Consider the following 22,393-nt stretch of genomic DNA (forward strand, 5'->3'; position numbering starts at 1 on the left):
TCAGGCTAGAAAAGGAGATGCCATTAATGTGGGATTAACCTCATCCTAAACTAGATATAAAACCAGGCCAGATGAAATGCATTTTGAAGGATCTATTTCTCCCTGTTGGTTTGAAGGAAGTCAAATGAGCTCTGATGTAGACTTCTGAAGCCAGGTGAACTCATTCTCTCTCCCTCTGACTGAGCTAAAAGAAAGCTGCTAAGGAAAAGAAAAATAGGATGTTCCAGGTGTTCAGAAGAGGAGGAACAGAGCTCTGTGGTAATTCATGCCTCCAGGAGGATGCCTTGAGTATTCCAATGGAATACTCTACAAGAGGGAGCTCAGACCACAGGGATATCAATAGTGTGAGGCTTCCCAAGAGAGCTGAGCCCTCATAGACTGCTCCTGCTAGAGCTCTAACTCTGTTCCTAGTCCCAGCTGTGTGTTTCCAACCCTCCTTGTGGGGCTGCTTTTCTCAGAGCTGTTCATGCTGAACCAGACCACCAAGGGGTTGGACACGGACCAGACCTCATGCAGGAGAGAGCATGGGAATGCACAGGCAAAGCAGGCAGGGCAGCAGGACCAACTTTTCCTGGCAGTTGTGAGCCACCAGACCAGATCAGCCATCACACAAGGCTACAGGGATGCAGAGCAGGCACCATGCTGGGGGGAGAGACCACCCAAGCTAGGCAAGATCTCTCTTAGGATTCCCAGTATGCCAATACTTCATCAAACCCCACTCCAAGACTTCAGATGTATCATAAATTTGAGTCCCAGCTGTACTTCAGGCTTCACTGACACCTCAAGCTGGATTTTATGGTTGATGAAAGTGATGCTGTGCTAGAAGTCACACAAGAGAACCTAAATCCTTCCCTATCCTTGCAAAAATTGTTTCCCTCCACAAAGGGAAATTCTTTGTGCACGTTCCTATACAATTCCCATGCAGTCTCTCCTTCCTTTCTCCACCTCTCCATTTGACCCCATATAAACAGGAGCTTTTCCAGCCTGTCTTGAGATACACATTAAATGATGCTCAGTAAACATCCAGAGGCAATTTGCCTATTTTGGGAACCAACCAGATATTACCAGCCAGTTTTTGAAGCCCCAAATCTATGTGCTCCATCTCAGATGCCATAGCCACAGGAGTTACATGGGCAACATCCATAGCTTTGGCCTCATCTCTTCACAGTGAGCAACAAAAGCATTTGAAATAAACTCCACAAAGGAAGTACAGGTGAAAGACCTCTGGCAAGTCACTTTGTAAAGCATTGCCAACCAGGCCTTCTGGGACATCTTTAACTGAGATATTAGAGGGCTTTCCTAATAAAAAGATACATCACCCATTAGCTCATATATATAACCCAAATGACATCCTCACAAGTGCAGCAGTCTTGGGGCCCAAACCATTCAAGGAGCAATTACAAAATCAATAACACATGCTGCGGTGATTACATTTGATTAGAGACAGCATGGAAAAAGAGCAATATTCACCCACACCCCATCCTTAAAACAATAATTCTTTATTGTGATGGTTCTGGTATAGAAGAAAGTTTCCTCTTTATACAGAAGGAAATCAGGCTGCTGTATTACTAGCAATGCACACAAATCAAGACTTTTGAGCACTAAATTTAGGGAAAGAGTGGAGCTGCATCCATATAAAATGAGGCCTTCTTCATTGCTGGGCCAAAAGCCCACATCCCTTGACATTTTGGATGCAGAACCACATGTTATGGTTTGGGCCCATACCTCAACACCAACTTATCTGTTTATATTACACACACCCACCAAAAACCATTAGATTTTAAATCATCTATTGATGATTGACTGCTTTTGCAAATATTCTTACTTCAAGTTGACAAACGGCTTAATGCAATAAATGCAACTCAACAGACTATGGCTTACTACAAGGGAAAAATTATATATAAAGTTACCAGTATGACTGAGATTTGACAGGACCTACAGAGGCCAAGCTAGGAAGCCAATACAGTAAAGCAAGGAAATGGGAGGCAGAGAAATGGGAGAGATCCGAGTGGAAATCTGTTGGCATCTCATGCCAGAATCTGCTTCAAACCAGCACAGCCCCACGTGTGGTCCCCCATCAGCACTCCTGATGTCTTTCAGCATGAAGCACCCTTTCACTTGTTCTTTTGGGGACCTACATGCTCGTTCCCATGCACAGCTGGGCTTTTTGGTCCTGAAGAGCAAGCCAAGTTCCCATCTTCTGCCATTTCTCATGGATGTGCAAGTATAATCAACATCACGCTCAGAAACTCCATATGACTGCGACATCACGATTAGGGCTGTCTGAACTAGAAAAAGCAAATAAAACTCTCTCAAAATGAATATATCATGGCTCAAGGTAACAGAGGCACCACGGGAGGCTGAGAAAAGAGCCAAGTCCTGCACTGCATGGAAAGGGCTGGTCGGCTCCAGAAGGTGCTGACCCCAAGTCTGAGCCAGCAGGCTCCTGGTATGACCCACAGGGCTGTGCTGGGACAGTGTAGCTATGGTATGAAGGAGAAAAACTGAATACAAGGGCTTGTTTGCCCAGTCTAAAGCCTTAGCAGGTAAACTGTGCTGCCTCTCTAAAATGGATCTTTTAGAGATAAAAATTAAGCAGCTCGTTATGCAGTCACTATTCGAGCAAACCCCTCATGCTCAAATATTTAAAAGAGTCCTTTTGTTTATTTTTCCTCTCTCCAGTGGGCTGTTTTCTCGAGTCAAGACTGCCAGATTTGGTCCCATGGAACATGATCTAAATAAACTGCAGGAAGTGAACAGGGGGAAAAAAAATCTTGCATTGTTCCCTCATTGCTTGAATTGCCTGAACTGCATTCAGGTAGCCTGACCTCTGCAAACATCTGTTAACATGCACGGGGCTCGCCTCCCTCCAGTTTGCAAAACGCAAACCTGATATTAAAAGCATAAATATTTCCTCCCTTCTGCAAGTAAGTTTCCACCTTAAATAAATTAAATTGTGTTGCAGCAGTAGCTAAGGTGGTCAATGCAATTAAATTCAAAACCTGAATGTATTGAACTTTCTGCAATTATACATGGGTCATCTCTGGACAATATGTTGGCCATCTGGTAGCATCTGTGCTGTTCCCACTAATAGAGTTCCTGCTGTGGCTCCAGGCCATGACAGGCAGCACTAAGCAGGTCACATGTTGTGTCTTTCAGCCATATTTAGGTCACAGTTTTGGGGGATGCAGGAATAATCTCATTGCACAAAGGCAATGAAAATGAATAACCCCTCTCAGGTATTTTGAGCATTACAAAAAGTTAAAGGAATAGTTTTCAGGATTTTATCTGCTCCTTAGCCCCAGGATTAAGAGCAAATAAGTCAAGACAACTATTGCATTTAAAACTGCAAAGCTAACCCAGATATCTCTTCTCTCATCTCTTTAATAAAGCTCTCACAAACATAGGAATAGTTTGTTGGTCTGCAAGAATAAGGTACTGAAAATACAAACTCTTTTCTCGTTCTCCTTTTTTTTAATTTTTTTTTTTTTTTTTGAGAAATACCTAGTGTTTCATTTTTTTGTTCTGGTTTGGTCATAAAGAGATGTCCCTGAATAATCCTGCTTAATGCCTGCTGCACAAAAATGTCCCCCCAAATTCTGGGTAGGCCCAAGGGGAAGAGAGCGAGGAAGGGAGAAACATCAATAATTTTGCAATAAATCTGTTAAAACTGAACGGCTTTCATGCCATTTTTTTTGCTACGAGCCATTTTAGCAGGCAGAGTAATAAAGAATTAGCCTGGTTGAAAGAGCATCGCTTTTCAAACAAGGAAAAATACTTCCAACAATTTCTGTATCACACCTGTGAACTTTAATTGCTTCAAGAGATGTACACGCAGTTGTATGCACCAAAGATAGTGTTTTAAAATAATTTGCTACTGATGTATCTGCTGCAAAATTAATTTAATATGGATTTAAAAAAACAATGTGCTCTGTCTCTTGACCAACATAAGCAATTTCAGTTTGACATCAATTAGTGAGTAGCTTTTACTCTTATAGACATATTTATAATGGAAAGGAGTGCATTTAGGCTTTAAGGTCCTGCCAACTAATCAATTTGATGAACTAATTGATAATAAATGTTAATTGACAACTAACAGCAGTCAATTAATTGCATTTCAAATGCAGCTCCAGGAAGCTGAGTTGAACATTATTCTACCTCAAGCTACTCAAATAATAGCTCAGCAATGACTTTGCAACAGGCTTCAAAGGTCAACGTGGGCTACTTTCCTATTTGTCATAAGATCTGGGAACATGTGTTCATAAAAAGCAGTGACCTGTGCACATGCCTGGTTTGCACTGTAATTCCAATATGATGGCTGCTCACAACACTTATCAACACCCCATTCATAAAGCTGTGCTGTGCTGCAGCTGCATCAGCACTTTCTCCATAAAAACCTGGGTTCAAACCTAAATTTCTCCTGGGGTGACACGCAGGACTCAGGTCTTCCAGGCAGAAGGGACATTTTTTTGGTTAAAGCTGATACTAATCAAGGGGGGTTTATGTGAGAGTGAAGAAGAGGAGTTGCTTTATCTTGTCTGGGTTTCATTTCCTTGAAATATTCCCTGTTCTTAAAATATTTCCTTGAAATATTCCCAGTTCTTTTGAACTAATCTCTTTCAAGGAAACATTTAGTCTTTTTAGCAGCAATAAAAAAGGACAGAGCATAAATTAGATAACAGTGTGTGCACAGGTAAAATGATTTCTGGTATTTTCAACCTAAACACATTTTAAGAAACTGATAACTAATGTGAGAAAGTGACCAATTTAGTGGTGGCCTTTCATATTTTACCTGTATTTTGAAGGCTTCTAGATAGACAAGCCAAGCATATACATGCAATGAAAAATCAGTGCAGGATTTGAGAAAACATACGTACTCTAATTATTTAATATTTGCCTACGCTTGCTTTGCAGCATTGCTTGACTTGCACCTTGCCTCTCCCCACCTGCACAGCTGTGCAACACATCTCAGACTCTTTAATTTCCTTTGCCACATCTCCTTTGAAACATCATCTGCTCCCTCACCTTGAACTGCCCCGGCTCAGGCAGTGTTTCAGAAACCCATCTCTCTTCACATAATACTTTTACCACTTTAGTGCAAGTTGTCCCCATCCAAAAGCAGGCTACTGGAAGAGATAGCACCCATCAGGCTCACAGAGCCCCTAACCTCTGTCTGCACCCCTGGACTTTGCCAATCCCATTTTTTAACCCAAACCATGGTGCCTCCCTAGTTGAGGGATAAGTAGTTACATCTAAATTGCCTAGAGCCCTTTCAAAACTGAGCCAGAGGAAAAAAAAAAAAAAAAAAAAAAAAAAAAAAAAAAAAAAAAAAAAAAAAGCAGCAAGATTCATGCATTTTTCCAGGATAGACCCCTGAATGTTACAATACCCCTTATCTCTGCCGAATTATAGTCTGCTGGCTCTGCTCAGGATCAGCTGCATCTCGTCTCTAATCCACAGTGAGATGAGACCAAGAGGGGCAGGGGGGAACCGGCGGCTTCGGTGACAGTCGGGCTCTTACAACTCCCAGCTCCACTTGATGAGTTGCAGGTATTACTCAACTGATTAGTATCTAAGAGAAATAAATATCTAGGTGAAGAGCAGCTGGCCTCAGCTCACAGTTAGATAAGAAAGAAATGGCAAGAAGGGGAAAACTGGCAGGAGCAATAATTTCATTTTTACTCAGTACTGCTCGTTCAAGGGTGCACAGGAAGGTACATGTTCTTGCATCCAAGCTGCTTTATGAAACTAGAGCTGGCAAAATTAGCCAGATATAGTGCAGGTTTCAGTCCCCAAGGCAGACTGAACTTTTTATTCCTGCACTCGATGCATGTGTCAAAATTTATCCTTTCTTCCATTGAAAGGCTCCTATAATAACAATATTGTGGGATGTAAACACAGGGAAGCTCCTGGCAGCCCTTCTCCACCACCAGGACATCACAAACACCTTACTGATAACCTGCCCTGTGCTCTGCACACCCAGCGCTGCCCTTGGGTCCCAGATCCAGCCCCACAGGCACCAACTGCTCTCCACAGCCCCTGGGAGCAGCTGCACCCAGGCAGGTCAACTGCACAGAGTCTGCTCCTGAGGTGAAGACACCTGAGTGGAAAACCTCCAGCTGTGGAGATCTGCTTCTGTAACAAGCTTTCCTGATTTTAAGATAAGTTCCCTTGTTCATATTTATCTTTCCTGAAAAGAGAAGAAAATAAAATTGTTTTTTCAAGCTGGAAGATCATACCTTAAAAAAAAATAAATCTATATCTGCACAGCAAGAGGCAGTAGACAAAGGTTTAATCCATTCTGTGGAGCTCTAACTTTTCCTAAGGAATTGCACAACCCTCCACACTACAGCCGTGAGCACAGCAGAAAGAGAAGCCCTATACTAGTGCTACCTTCCTTCCAAACTGTGACCTGCCAGTAATTTTCCTTCCCTAAAATTTCCCTCCTGTCATGACAGATAAAGTGGCAGGGTCTACCATCCCTAATCGCTGGCCCCAGCTCCTGCTGAATTCCAATACCATGCACAGTTTAGTTATGGACTTTAGGCTGCAATTCATAGCCAAACCATGGAGGAGATTTAATTCAATAGTGGCTGGGGTCACAGGAAGAGGGTGCCAAGAGTAGCAGACCCTGTAGTAAGATATCCTGAGAAAGACAGTCACTGGAGGCAGAGAATGTACTGGATGGCTTTGTGGGAGCTTACAGGAACCACAGGAGGACAATAATCAAAGCCCTCCAGGAAAGTTAATGCTTTAGAGAGGAAAACAGTGAGGGCTGGAGGGTGGGCTGGCAGCCTGGAGGGATGCTTTGAGATGGGTGTTCTTAGATTTCAACCTCCCCACCTGAAAACAAACAAAAAAAAATGGCTGGAACTGGTTCATGCTGGAGAAAAGGAGGTAAATTGCATTAAACAACACTGAAACCCCTTGCCTCCTAGAACTTAATAATAAAGAAGCAGCTTCATAAAAGGTTGCATGATATTTTTATGATATTTTTCTGCTGGGAGATGCTAAACAAACCAAGTCCAATTGATACAGGTGACTCTTTAGAAGAGCAGAAAACTGTGTTCGTGGAAAATCCAGGATGAAAACATAATCCAGTGAAGTGCCCTTCAATGCCTTTTTCACAGTGATTTGCCTGACATTACAAGGATAGCAAGGAGGGCCTGGCTTGTGGGCTGAAGGGTGTTTCTGCACAAAAGCAGATCATTGAGGGTGGTTCAGGAATGAAACTACCATCGCTTGCAGGTACTTGCACTGTGTGCTCACTGCTTTGCACCGAAAGGTTTTCAATGGAGCTTTTTAAGCATTTACTGTAATGTCGGAAGTCATTTATTTTATACCACGACACAGACCCTGCATTAAAACTATCACTGCCAGGAGTCCCTGCGAATGTAACTATTTTTATGGACCAAATGTTGTGGGTCAATGTTTTAACACAGGCTTGTTGTACAGTATATTGCTCAGTAAAGTGTCCCTCCACTGCAGGCGTTTAATAGTCTGTCTGTTGTGGAGCCCATTACCACAATTCTGCACTCTTTCTCGGGTTTATTAAAGCCCAGAGAGTCAGAGATGCCCGTGGGTGGCACAGGGCTCAGAGACTTTTCTAAAGTGACCTTCAAATCCTCCAGTTTTTAGGTAAAGAGTCCCAGCCCGCGACCTTACCACACCAAGAGGCTGCAATCACACAGGACCCGCTCTCAGGGTAAAACAGCAAAAAACTTTCACGACCGATTTTTTAATTTTTTTTTCCCTAACGTAACGCTGGGGCCACTGTCCTAGATTTTCCTGGCAAGCAGTTAAAAAAAAAAAAAAAAAAAAAAGGTTCTTCCCCCGTGCAGGGTGAAGCCTCCCAGCCCAGTGCTGGGATGATGCTCCACGAGGGGTCCTGTCCCCATCCCCATCCTTCCAGGCAGGCGGTCATTTTTGGCGAGCTGCCAGAGGAGGGTGCTCTGTTGTTAGATGAAGACCCTCCAAATTGCAGAGGCAGACAGAGAACAGAGGAGCAGGAATCCTCTCTACCTTACATCTCCCTTCAGGAAAGAGACACTCTGGTGCCTGCCTTTTTTTTTTCTTCTTTCCTCCCCCTCCTTTTTTTTTTTGTCTCATTCTGTCACTCTCTGGTTCTTTTACAATAGCAACAACAATGATCTTGTCTAAATGATTTCACAGGCTATTATTCAGGCACTCAACTTTTAACATTTCAATTTTGTCATTTTGTTGCTACACAAAAGGTGCACTTCTCCAGTATAATGTTCTGAGAATTATGTCAATGAGCAGTAATGGCTTTTAACATTAACTTGATCATTAACAACTACATTATCTGTGGCATAATCAGCACCTCAGTCTATTGTGTCATATTACTGTACAGATTTTGGAAATGAAGGCCCAGTCTAAGCAAAAGTTCCCTGCATTCAGCTGTGATTTTTCTTGTAACTGAAATGCTTTTAAAACACTTAATAATTTTTTGTGAATACTTTAAAATTGGGGTTTTGTCAGCTTGCTTTACCTCTGGAAATGGGGGATAATTTTTTAAAATTTGTTTTAAGAGCATCCAGATCGGGATTTGAAGTAGGTCAACTAGGAAAGTTTATCTAAGCCAGAACGAGCTGCAGACCAAGTCCAGAAAAAGTATCTACTTTGAAAGTTGCTCATATCCAGCGCCTGTTCCACTTTTACATCAGTTTTACTCAATCTGTTCCATAAATTTACCAACAGAAGCTCTGCAGATGTTAATGCTTTTATTCTGCTGGACAGAGGACTGCCAATTTTTATTTGCCCTTGCCAAGGAGTCAAAGGTAACTCAAGAGTTTCTAGTTCATTTTCCATATTTCCTAAATAAAATTGCCCTATGATTCACCTCCACACATCCTTCTCGTTTGTAACATAGCCCACAGTCTTTTGTTCATAAATTCATGTTCTTGGGCACAACCTTTCCTGGGAGAGAAGGATCAGCATCCCTAACTCGTCTTACATACTAAGGACCAGTGGTTTAACTGTTGGGAAAGCCTTTATCACTCCAGATGGAATAAATTTATTTATTTTAATTGAGCTATGCTGATTTGCTCCAACCAAGCACCTGCCCAACTCCTTGCCCTTCTCCAGAATCTCCCATTAGGATCTCAGACTCGATGGTTGTGATAATAAATCAGGATGTGGTGTGGCAACCCCCCACACCTGACACTTTTATCCCCCCATCTTCCCAGATGGAAAACCAGCAAAGCCATGGGTAGGGCAGCAACCATAAAGGCATTGGCAAGGCAGGGGCCAATCCAGGATCCAAAGTTAGTTCTCCTGACTCTCACACGAGGGTTTTATCCACAGGACCGTGTCTGTCCATGTGTTAAAGATGAAGTGCCACAAACTCGTGGTCATTTTGTGCTCTGCTGCTCACACACCTCATCAGCTTTTATGGCTCTGCTGGTCAGTGCTCCACCACCCAGTGGTTACACCAATGCTCTGGTGTTTGGAGATGTTTCCATGCTATCCAGGTTTACCAAAGGCAAATAAAAGGGAAGACAAATAAGAAAAAGGTCCTAAAACTTGATGGAAGCTTCTAAAGCACCAATAGCCATGGAACCTGTATGGAGTGACACACTAAGGGATACTTTTTTAGGACGAGCACATGTTCCCACATGGAAAAGGACCTCCTGAAGTGAGAACAATCATGGTGAAGGCACCCAGAGTGGGCAGAGAGTGGATGAGCGTCCACCATGCAGTAAAAAAAGCCCAAAGCAGCTCCACTCTGCTGTGATGGCAGAGGACCCTTTACCTGCCATTTTCCACTTGACATGTCCTGATATGCCCTGAATGCACTGAACAATGGGAACATCAGGTCACAGCCACTCCCAAAGATGGGGAAACCTGCAGCTTTGGAGAGGATGGGTGTTTTGTGGCTGCAGAGCACCAGTCTAAGACAGCCAGGAGCTGAATAGCAATGAAAATAATCATTTAGCTCTATGTGTAAATAATTTCATTCTAGTAACAGTTACAATCGTAACAATAATGAAAACAATCACAGAGACTCAGAGAAGCATTAGAAAGATGCCACATTTAATTTACAGAGTTAGTTAAGCTAAGTCTTACATGAAAGAAATATTTTTAATATAGTAATTAGATATTTGTTGGGAAATTCTTGCCTTATTCTTCAACCCATTTTGCACCGTGGTTATTTTTAGATGTTACTGTGGTTCCTAGTGCTCATAACACCTCTGGCTATGGGCTCAGAGATGTGCTTGGGCTGCTTCAGTGCTACAGAACCAGCAGCAATGCTACTGCTCACCAGTGGGAGAGAGGGATATGGACACACTGCTCTATCCCCAGGGAACAACAAGGAATTCGGGTCTTGGGCTACAAAGGTCTTCTTTAGAAACTGAAACCTCTGTGCATCTACTGAGTGTGATCCAAGCAGAGCTTGTGTTTTAGGACAATTTAAATGAAAAATTGAAACAAGATAAAATCTTTCTTGGAACTTTACAAAGAAGCATGAGTAGGCATGAAGTCAGTTTTAAAGAAGACAGAGGCACGTGGGTGAAAAAAAAAAAGAAGCTTTTCAGCTTTTCACAGTTGTGCCACTGGGATGTGGTTATACATCTCCACTTGGGAGAAGGCTCAGGTAGATTAACATTTAAGGCCATGCTTGAGAACACATGCCTGAGGTATTTCACCCTTAAAAGTGCATTTACTCCAGGAATAAAAGCTTTGTTTTGCACACTCACAATGCCATGTCTTTGTTGATGATTTTTTTTTTCAGTAATTCCATTATCACAAATCACAAGACTGTCAAATACCCCAGGACTAGAAAATCACAACTTGACAAGCAGCAGATGCCCATTTAGAGGTTTTAAATAACATTCATTCATTTTTCAAATCCTTCAACATGAACTACCTACAACTTATCCACAGCAAAATCCAACACAAAGCCTGTAAAATGCACAACCCTACCTTATTCACTGCTTCAACTAATTTTAGTCTAGAGACTATCTCAAGAAATGAGAAGGAAAACCTAAGAGGTTTCACGCAAGCTGTTTGTGTTTAAGGACAGAAGTTTAAGCCTGAATGAAACATAATTATGATGTCATTGAACACAGCAAAAGCTGCAGGGACACACTGTGTTTTCATCACAGCACTACTACTGCAAGCACATTTGAAACACTACAGCATCTTCAGACTATAATTATAACTGTTGTTGTTTCTGTGGTTTCAAAGATAATAGAACTTGTTCATAACATTTACACAATGCCAATGTGCTGCATGCAAAATACAGACTCAGTGTCACAGGCAAAATACTCCCACCCAGATACCTGCAGACTAGCAGGTTATGATTTAATATCATTGTGAGCAGGAAATAAAAATTCAACACTAGAGATACAACACCGAAATCCTTCCACCTAATCAGATAAACCAAGTTAGACTTGCCTGGTTAACTGAAGGACAGATTCAGCTCTTGAGAAACAGCCAATTCAAAGGCCTTCATGGCTTGCACAGTCTCATCAGCATTCCCCAAGGGAGAGACATCATGAAAGATGAAAAAAAATTCCAGTAGCAAAGACAACTGACAATGGAGGGGTAAAAAAAATGAAACCATTTACCAATGCCCACACTCCCCATCCTCTTCCCAGCCCATCTGAGGTGTTAGTGGTGTGGTGCCTCCTCACCCCACCACAGGGAGCTCACAGCTGTGCCTCCCCCCAGGTGTTGCAGATGGGGTTTCCAGGAGGTCCTTCCAGTCAGGAATCACCTACAGCTGTTGTACAGAAAAGGAGAGAGTGGATCTCACACAGTTAATGGATAAGTTCGCTCATCTTCACCACCTTGCTGTTCAGCTTCACCCACAGAGGTGCAAAGAGAGGCAGATGTGGCATTTGGCAAGCTGTCAAGGCACATCTTTCTTTTTAAAAATAAGGTGCATTTCCCTGGCTGCTCTCAGCCCAGTCCTTCTGTCTGTAACAGCTCTGCTGTCAGCACTGAGGATGCCCTTTTCAAACATGGGCAAGGAGGAGCTGGGTGATATAGGGGGAAAACAGCCATTTTCTCCAAGAGCAACCCAAAATGGAGACCTACAATTCCTCATGGAGGTGTTATTTCACCAGACAGGCCAAATTCACCTCCCTGGACTTACCAGCCATGGGTGCAGCCATTCTGCCACATGGAGGGTCTCATGCTGCACCCGTAATGACACAGGGTCCAGATGCCACCACCCTGACATCAATCATAGGCACAACACATAAACTTTCAGTTTCACCAGGAGTGTCATTTTTATTGTTTCATCCATCACACTGCACTCCTCACTCCGCAGGCAGTCTCTCCCTCTAAGTATTTCTTGGAGTTGTGGAGCCTGAGGACAGAATTGAAGCTTTGGAAGTATCATAAAGGTTATTCCCATTGACACCCACCATAATCTTATTGTCTCTCTAGCTAAATAGTAAGGGTCACTTGGAAAGTTAATGGTGATGCTGCTACCAAGAATCTTGTGATGCCTGCACTTCCTGTCAGAACAACACTCAAAGTGAATCTGAAATCAAAGTAGGCAAAGCTAAAGTTCTGCTTATGAATGTCCCGCCCAGTCACGGCAGTGTTGTCTCCTTTGATTTCAAATTCACTTTGAAACTCTCCAAACAGGAGGCTCAGCTCAACCTTGGAAGCAGAAGATGCAAAGTGGGAATGCCACCCGTTTACTTCTCACGTGGCTGGTGCTAAAAGGTGGAGGATGCTTAACAAAAACCATAATAAGCCCCTAATGCCAATTCCGAAAGGGAATTATCTACCCACATTATCCTTTGGTGCTTGTGCTTGCCTGCATGGCATACAGGGCTTTTTATTATTCCAGAAATCACTGAGCACAAATGGAGCAGCTTGTTCCAGCTGAACTGGGACTTTCTGCATGAAATTTTGGAAAGTAGTTTCCTTCTTGGAGCTGAGATGGGATTTTTCTGGCTTAAGCAAATTGGGAAACTGTCCACAGTCCTTAACTTCCACTCCTAGCATATTTTCACTCAGTAATTTGCAAGCAAAACAGTCCAGAAAATGCTTGGTCAGAGCAACAAGTTTTTATAGTCACTTTATTTGAAAGAGCAGAATATTTTTGGTAATGTAGTTGGAATGACAGCTCCCTAATTTGTCAATGCAACATTTGCTGCTTTTGCACACGTTTATACCTTTGGATGTAGAGATGAAATTGAGTAGCAACTGCACCATGAGTGGTTTGAATCCACAGTCAGGAGGCACGAACAACCTTCCTCTCTCCAGAGTATGGGGGACCCAATAGACTCTGGAATGATAAGAGAGGACATTTTTCATGGGGACTGAAGCTCCCAGAACAAGCCAATTCCTGCCTTCACAGTGCTACTTCTTTTCTGATGACACTTATCTGGGAGCTGGGAAGGGCAAAGCTGGCAGACTGGAAGATTGCCTAATGTGCTGTGACTGACATGTAATCGAATATTCAACCACTGGTCCTCATGTCGGTGGTAAAGTGAATATGACACCCTTCAGCTTAGTTGTGATCACGCCTCGTTCATCTGCAAACAGTTTCATAAAGGTGCAGCCTGGCTCCTTGATGAGGCGGATGTGTGAGATGGGAGAGCAGTCACGGAGGTCACCTGCTGCTGGGGACGTGCCGTGGACCTGCCAGGGACTGACCTTTAAATGCCAAGCGCATCCCTGCCGCGCCCCCGAGCCGAGGTGGGACCACCACACACTCTGCTTTCACAGCCACCAGCGTGCTCAATGACCTGGACCAGCCACCTGTTCCACATCAGAGGGGTCTTTATCTCTCACAATCTTTTTGGATCTGTGAGTGCCAAGAAAAAAAAAAAAAAAAAGACACACACACATTAAAAAAAAAAAAAAAAAAAAAAAAAAAAGAAAAAAAAAAAAAAAAAGAAACAACATTTGGGGGAGAGAAACCCCAAGGGAAGGAACTCAGATGTTCGGGTCAGGCCTTAGAAAAGGTATCAATTCTTCTTTCCACTTAGCACAGCCTGCTGCCTGCCCAGGCTCTTTGTCTCTGCCCTCTTCCCAGTACAGAAAGCATTTCCCTTTTAAATGACATCTGAGCGCTGACATGCTGGAGGCACCCATCCTGCATCATCTCTGGCAGATGGTGCAGCTGGCCACGATTTTCGGGATTGCTTAAATAAAACCACAGTGCCATATCAAGAAATGTAGAGAAAACGCTCAACAGTGCTTAAGATGTTTAAACATCACAAACTGTCTAAGACTTCAGCTCGCTGTACTGCGCATTTTTGGTGATGTAACTGTTCTTATTGATGGCAGCAGTGAAATCTCCATCATGACTCACTTCATTTTCTGTCTGGGAGGCAGAGGCAAATCCTATGATATTCCTGCTCTGACCCAATATTAGAGTCTTTCACCTTGCTATGTTAGGAAGAAGTTTGGACAGCTGTAACAACACAAGTCAAACGCTTCAGGTTTTTGGAGAAGGGAGCTCCGCTGCTGCCAGCATCAGACCTGGGATGCCCTGATGCCATCAGACAAGAAGCTGACCCACTCCCACAGTCCACAAAGCAGAACCACCTCTGCATGGCTTTCACAGACATCCAAGCAGTTTTAGTGCAGGCAGCAATGCTCAAGCCAACATAAATGCTGTTTTTCCTTTTCCCCTATGGTTTCACTTGCCTTGAGCTAATTAGCCTGATGGCCATTTCCCTGCCCCCTGGAGATATCACGTTTAGTAGTATATGTATTTTGGGAAAAAAAAAGCCTTTTAAGTGAAAATTGTCATTGTTGTATCCAGGAGTCATGTTTTTAGCTCTTTTTAGCTCTACAATAAATCTTCAGATTTTCTGCTAGTGATTAAAAAGGTGAGATACTGGAAAATAGCAATATTAGGAAATTTTTAGTCATAACTAAATTAAATCTGGTGTTGAGAAAGTGAAGAAAGGGATTTAATTCCAACTTAGAAAGGTTCCTTTGAAAGTTTAAGCCCTGGTAGATCCCAAAATACATGAGATAACCTTGCAGCATTTGTGAAGTTGCCACAAGAGAGCCATTACCTGTAGGGGTCAAAGGAGACCTCTCCCATCTGCCATGCAGTAAAGCTACTGAATCCAGTGATATCTGGGAATCTGTCTAAAATTTTCTGCCTTTCCCAACAAGAGAGGCACTTGGGATGCCACTAACATTCCTGAAACAAATGAAGGGGCCTTGGTTTCTTTCTCCAAACCCTCCTCAGTGTTATCTTGCCTCAGGAAAGAGTGCCTGTCACGGCAAAGCAGAGCAGCTTGCAAAGATATTCAGAAAGCTCAACATGAAGCCAATCGCTGAGAAGCTGAGATGAATTCCTGTGTAGTTGCAGGCAGGTATTTATTTACTGTGCACATTGACTGGCAAACCTCAAGACATTTCAGAGCAGCATCACCCAGGGGCATCACCCTCACATTGTCTTCCCTCATAGTCCCCAAACTCGTTGGGGAAGCAGCAGGGAAAGGGCAGGGAGAGCACTCCAGAGCTCCTGTCACATCTCTCCACGGGGGCAGAGCCCTGAGCACGGGCAGCTGGCTGCCCACCACGGGGACCAGCCCGCGGCTCCGCGCGCGCAGGCACCTCCGGCCGCAGATGTTGGCTTTTATTGCTCGGGTCTCCTGTATCACTGGGCCACCTGTACTGCACACTTAACATACAGCAGCTATTCTGTCGCTGTTTGTGCTGAAATAATCTTGGCAGGAAGCGGCAGTTAAACCCGGGCATAATTTTTTACGCCTTGTGTAATGCAAAAATCACCTCTTTGGACAAGTAGTGTACTCTCGTTGCCTTCTTGGTGGAATATAGTATTTCTTGTCCCATCAGAAATTGGCCAGAATTGCTATTTAATATCTGAATGTCTCCATTCCAGGCCCAGATTGCAATTCCTGAAAAAAAAAGGAAGGGAACTTCTACGAACTCTGGATTTTAGATGTGGGATACTGTTGGCCCCTTCTCAAATGCCAAGATGGTGAAAGGCAGCCCTATCACAGAGTTAGGTTTGAATGGAGGCCTCAGATTCAAATACAGATCCAGGATTTGGATGTGGCTTTTGGATTTAATCCCATTCCCAGCCATATCCATTTGATGTAGCAGAACAGGCTATCACACTGGTTGAAAAAACACTTGGAGCATCTATTGCCTTTTTTTCCAAGTGAATTTCAAATTTTCTTTGCACAAACTTAGAGAGAGGTGACATGACTGAATATTGCAAGAACATCATTTGCTGCTGCTGCTGCTGTTGAAGACATACAGTAGGTTTTTTCCCTCTGTTTGCTTTAAAAATTAGGTTGCTAATGATAATGTTCCTCTCATAGATGATCTTGTACTTTTTAATGGTACCCATAGTTTTCCTCCACATAAATGACTAAATCCTCACAGAAATCTCTGTCTTGATTAGCACTCCTGCTAGTAAAATTTCACATACTAAATCAGTACCAGCTGTAGCAAGAAAGAATGAAAAAGGCAAGTGTAAATGTTCCATATGCCCTACCAAATTGGCATCTGTGTCAGTAACCCTGTGTTTTTTTAAACAATTGTATACATACATTCTCAGAAGTGTTTTGCTCACAGGATTCTGCAAGCAAAATTTCCTCTGTTGGTACATCACTGAAATGTCACATCTAAAAAAACCCCAGCAAGGAGTTTTGCTGCTTCCCCTCCCTACGCCCAACCCCGGCGCGCAATTCGAGGAGTTACCTCGAGTTTGCCGCACCTTTGTTTTGACGCCTGCTCCCCGCAGCCTGACCCTGGGACACTCCTGCAGAGCTGCTCCACATTTAGCACTCAGTTATTAGCAGCACCACAGAAAGCCAAAGCTGCTACGGCGCTACGGTCATTATTTCCAAGCTGAATTCAGAGCTAAGGACTCGAGTTCCAGCTCGGCTGCTGGGGAATGCTGCTCCGATGAGCCAACAGCTCGTCTTTCGCGTGACTCATGAGTGATGATGATGCAGGACAGCCCAGAGCTCTGACCCAGAATGGGCAGTGACTCAGCTCCATCCTGCAAAATCACAGTTTGGGTGCAGGGTAGGTGATAGTTGCAGCCTCTTGGACCCAGCCTGACAGTAGTAAACTGGCTGAGCACCACCTGCTCCATCACTCTGCTGTGCAGCACAAGAAAGCCTGGAGTGCAATACAAGAAATATCAGCACAGTACAACTTAAAAGTAACCAACTACATCCTCAGCAAGAAAAAAACTTTCAAGTCAGCTTATGCCTATCCTACCACTGGAATTCAATCAGTATGGCAGAATGGACCTGCAAAGTTAAACAAACACTGGCTGGTGCTCCAAATGGGTAGCAAATGCCACAGCCTCCCGTGGAAAGGCGATCTGGAGCCACACTGCCCGCTGGTGTAAGCCAACCTCACTTCACTGGACTTGGGTGGAGCTGTGCTGATCAACACCAGCTGACTGATCCACTGCAAACCCCAAAGCCAGCCATCGTCTCTGTGGGATGATACAAAGTAAACAGGAAAAATTAAGAAGTAGTTAAGGGAATTAATACGATGTTTCTGAGAATAATAAAATATTTTTCACATTTCCAAAAGTCAGGAAGACCCTCTTTCCTCACATTCTTGGCCATGACAAAGTGGTGACACTTGTTCTGATTTTTTTCCATTGCAATGTGGAGTGTATATTTGCACATCATGTCATGCCTGTCCGTGGTAATCAGAAGCCATTCTTTCCAAAAGCTCAAAATTCCCTCCTGGACTCTGGTATGCCAAGTTTTACTTCACAGTGATTTCTTTTCTTTTCTTTTTTTTTTCTTTTTTTTTTTTTTCCCATGGTTGATTTATAATTGCTGCAAACAGAAGTTTATAATGGAAATGCTGACAAAACCATACTACAGTGTCACGTTAACACTACCATTGCTGCCTCTTTTTCAGACTTTCCTCTAACCCGATGAGCCAAGACTTGGCTCAAGTAGCAACAAAAGCCCAGAATACACAGGGCATAGGATACAGAGTGAAGAAGTGGAGACAAAACTCCTGGAATAAAATCCTTCCCTCAGTGAAATCAAAGGGATTTTATCCTTGGTGTCTAGTCTCACTTCTGCCAGACACTTGCTGCACAATTTGGACAAATTTATCCTCTGCAAAATGGACAGGAAAATATGTTCTCCACTGACCTTACAAGTGTTGTAGCACGATTAACAAATCATGCTATTAAAGGAAGCAGGGGAAGGATGAGAATAAATATAAACACTACCTACATATTTACAAAAAAAATAGGCAAATATTATTCTAGGAATCCTCTATGCATGGAAGGTGGTGGCATCTTTACTGCTCTGCCTGCATGTATTTACACAGAGACATCAAAATAACATTTCCCTGCAACACCCTCATTATTTGGGTCTTCTCTCATGTTTGTGATTTTCAATTTTATTCCTGGCTTGGGTCTCATTCCTGACATTTTTATGTAGGTTTTGTATGCAATAATATACATACATTAGATGGTGTTGAAACCATCAACCCGAATGACTATTTTTAGCACAGTGCAGAGGATGGGACGGAGACATAAGTGACAATTAAAGAGAATATATTCAGAGCTGTCATCATCAAATATTTTCTTCTCTTGCCAGGAATCCTGAGTGCGTAGAAGGGCCTCCTAGGCAAAGTTTTTAAGGCAAAACATTCGGGTCATTCAAAAAAAAAACCCCAAACAAACCCACAAGTAAATGACATCACCAGGAGGCTGGGCTGCTCTAAGGTTCCCAATCGCCGACTTTGCGAGAAAACTCCTTTTTGCTCCCTCAAATTGCTGATCTGCCTCTTTGCTTCTGCACTACCCATGCACAGTGCCTGCAGATGTATATAATTTACAGAGCTTTCCTCATCAAGGGGATTAGGCAGCCCTCTTTCAATATGTATAAGAAGTACAAACACACACTTACCCACTATGTTTTACGCCTGCCTGCAACAAACAGCTGAACAGATTGTGATGAAATTCAGACATTGACAATCTGACAAAAAACTTCTTTTTTCCCTTAAAATCTGGCTTCCAGAAGTTTTGCAAATCTAAATATTTTATTTGAATACCGCAAGGGCCCCAATCTTATGGAAAGCCTACGAAGCAAACATGGAGATATGTGTAGTTAAGGAGGGGGGAAAAAAATAGCACAGACACATACACAAAACACATCTATTTGGTGCAACTTGCCAATTTTCACAATGACTCGGGTGCGTTTTCTCTGCCTGGCTCCTGAGACTGTAACTAGACTCCTCTAATAAGCACTTTTTGCCCACCAGTGTGTCAACGGTGCTTTAACAGTAGTTTCAGTGTCAAATTGCCCTTTCCTCAGCAGGGATTGTTAAGCCTTTCTGTATTATACTTCCAAGACTCTCACGAGCTGGAGTTGGGAGATATAATATTTTCTTTGAAGTTTGCATTTCACAACACACTGGGATGCAAACAAGCTCCAGTTTCTTAGTAGTCAAACAATTCTGGCACACAGGGACTAGGACTAAATATTGTACCAAATTTTCTAATTATGTCTTTGTGATATTTACTACATGATGTTAGGTGAAAGCAGATCCTAATCAATATAAACCCCCTTGTCTAAACAGGACATCTGGGCTTTGAAATATTCTGTTTGTTGTCTAGAAATTACCCTGTAGCAAGCCACTGCAACAATATAATATCTTAGTCATGGAAAACTTTGGAGTATTTCTGATAAACTTATCATAAACAGATGAGTGCTTTCTCTCTTTCAGTATTAAGGTGATGTAAAAAGTGAAGATAAAAGTCAGCTGTATGCATAAAATCAGAGAGGCTTTTGCCAACAAAATGCTGTGTTTACAAGTTTAAAAGATCCAAAGTCTAAAAAGGCAAAAAATTAGGATTCTTAAAGTAACACTAACTCAGCCACATGGCACATCCTGGCAAGCACATTTAGCAAAATAAACATTAGCATATTCATATACACATTTCTAGAGCAACGTATTTTTAATGTGGCCAAACTAATTCAACAATGGGAATCTCAACTTTTCTCATTTTAAGGCCAGATTCTCAGCTGGCAGAGACATATTATTTCAACAAACCGACATCACCGACAGCAGCGAAGCAGCAGAGCCGCCTCCTTCCGAGCAGGCAAGTGCCAGAGTCTGATGCACTTACAGTGACAAGTCTCTCTTCCTGACTTCATTATCAATATTCACACAACAAGATAGACAGATGTGACTAAGAATCAGCTCCTCATACAGAATCCCGAGCCTTCCACTACAAAAAGCATTCATGAGAGTCACTTTTGTATTTTGTCACGTAAGAGAGTCAGGAGGAATCCAGCCCCCCTGGCAGAAGGATTTCACAGCACAAGACATGGGCAGTTGTAACTCTTTGGCCCTGAATTTTGGATGATGCTGATTTTTTACTGATTCCCTCGGCTTTATCTGACAATTCCTTGATTTGTTCTTCCGACAGCAACAAACTCCACTGGAGGGGAACATCTCCCCGCTCATCACAGACATGTCAGCACAGGATCCGTTCCCACATCCAAGCCTTCCCACAGAGAAAGTTTTCCGTGCCGAGGACATTCTCTATGGATAACGAGGCAGAGCCAGGCTCCCAGAGCAGCTGCCTTTGCAAAGCTGGCTTATCCCATCACCCCCGAATTGCCCTTGGTGGAGAGGATCTCGGGATGGCGCTGGGCCAACTGCACCAGCCCTTCTGCCATCCCAACCTCCCAGCACATCCATCACACCAGGGATGCACAGCCTGGGATAAGGGGATCTAAAAATGACACAAAGCCCCCTTTGCCCCACCTTAATATGACCTATGCTAAATCCAGCTTGGCTGGGGCTGAGGATCAAGGCCCTTAGACACTCTTAACTTAATGCTCCAGGTAGGAATATAACTCCCCCCATCATCCCCTGTTTATTTTTATTTTTCAAGCGCTCAAGTGTAGTCAGGACTACAGCCTCTCTGAGTGACACGCTCTCTACATATGGAAAAACCTCAAAAATTCTCAGTTTAAAGAAAGGTTACATGAAGAAAAGTCAGCAAGAGGCAGTTGCATGCAAGTTGTTTGTATATATTATGTGCACATAGTTTGTTGTTTGATTTTTTTTTGCCAAGGATCTTGAACCTCACCCAGCTGGACTTGGAGGCATCCGGAGCGAGTTGGTTAATTGCTAACAGCCTTTATAGAGACACACAGGGAATTAATCCTCAGATCACCTCTTTTCCCCTTTGCAAGTCACCAAAAAAAAAAAAAAAAAAAAAAAAAGAAACAGAGAAAAGCTTAGCTGTCTGTACTATTTCCAACAGTAAATTTTGCCATTTCAGAGTTAGATATGGAAGGAAAAAAAAATAAAACTGGAAAGCACTTCACACCTTTGAGCTCTGTAGCCTGTTAATAAATTGGAGAGATATTGGCAAAGAGGTTCAAAAGTTAGTAGGGGCGACAGACAGAAGAACAGACAGTGCAATTGCTTCATTTCCATAAGTGTTCATGCCAAAAAATTCAGATCTGATTAATAATTAAAAAACAAACTAACAAAAAACCCCATTATTTTGAGAATCAAGAATAAGTCTGACTGGAAAGTTCAGAAAGGCCTGGACATATAAAACCAAAAGGTTATAGGGCAAATCCTGACTTTAAGGGTTTTTTTAAGCCCTTGCACATGGGTTGGATGGCTCCCACCCCACAGGGACACCCACCCTGCCCAGGGACCCTCAGCCAGGAGCACTCAGGGTGGGAATGGCCACCTGGGCCAATTTCCCAGAGACACCCCCAAGCTCTGAAGATCTAAAGATCTCCTGAATAATCCTATTCAGGCAGAAGAATTATAACCATGAAGGGCAAAAACGGAGGGAAATGGGATCCTTCCTCAGGCCCCTGGCAGACAGGGAGAGGACAATGGGGAAATAAGAGCTAGCACAAAAGTTTCCTCGAGTACATCCTCAGCCACTGCGGTTTCAGATGAGAATTTCCAGAGGCAGGAACTAAAAGAATATTATGATTTTCTTTGGGGGATTAATCATTTAGCTGCTTGTTACCTTTTGTTAGAGGCATGACACCCCATAACCTTGCTGCACAAGGCACCAGATGTCCATTTAAACGTCAGTTTTGGACGAAAAATGTTTGTTTTCCCATTTGAGTCCACAAGTTATTTTCTTTCTCCTAAAACCCCCATGAATTTTAAGGCGAGCAGACACCAAAATGTGCTACAAATGATACAGACGGGTGCTGAGTTCTCTGGGTGAAAATAAATAAATAAATAAATAAATAAATGCAGTCCTTCCCCCTGCTTGCATTTCCTGGGGAAGTGTATCCCCTTACAAATAAAACAAGTATTAAGAACATGTTATGAAAAATAACAAAGAATAGCAGAGAAATAAAAAAGTGAGTGGCACTTCAGATGGAGTTTAGCAAATTAAGTCATTGACCTGAAGAGGAGATTAATA

At 42.9% G+C, this 22,393-nt stretch overlaps 1 protein-coding gene across 1 annotated transcript in view; it reads right to left on the reverse strand.

Moving 5' to 3' along the window:
* Positions 1-19,828, reverse strand: part of LOC148223241 (uncharacterized) — a 36,427-nt gene extending 16,599 nt beyond the window's left edge. The window contains exons 1-7 of the mRNA XM_088168396.1: positions 18,882-19,828; positions 17,244-17,434; positions 15,745-15,872; positions 13,642-13,792; positions 13,158-13,270; positions 11,419-12,337; positions 5,390-5,572 (exon numbers count right to left, since the gene is read on the reverse strand). Coding sequence (XP_088024522.1) covers positions 13,769-13,792; positions 15,745-15,872; positions 17,244-17,434; positions 18,882-18,943 — 405 coding nt within the window. The 5' untranslated portion in view covers positions 18,944-19,828 and the 3' untranslated portion in view covers positions 5,390-5,572; positions 11,419-12,337; positions 13,158-13,270; positions 13,642-13,768. The remainder of the gene's footprint in view (positions 1-5,389; positions 5,573-11,418; positions 12,338-13,157; positions 13,271-13,641; positions 13,793-15,744; positions 15,873-17,243; positions 17,435-18,881) is intronic.
* Positions 19,829-22,393: the final 2,565 nt, after the last annotated feature.

The sequence above is a fragment of the Sturnus vulgaris genome, chromosome 7 (assembly GCF_052056855.1).
Source record: "Sturnus vulgaris isolate bStuVul1 chromosome 7, bStuVul1.hap1, whole genome shotgun sequence".
In the NCBI taxonomy this organism is placed as follows: Eukaryota; Metazoa; Chordata; class Aves; order Passeriformes; family Sturnidae; genus Sturnus; species Sturnus vulgaris.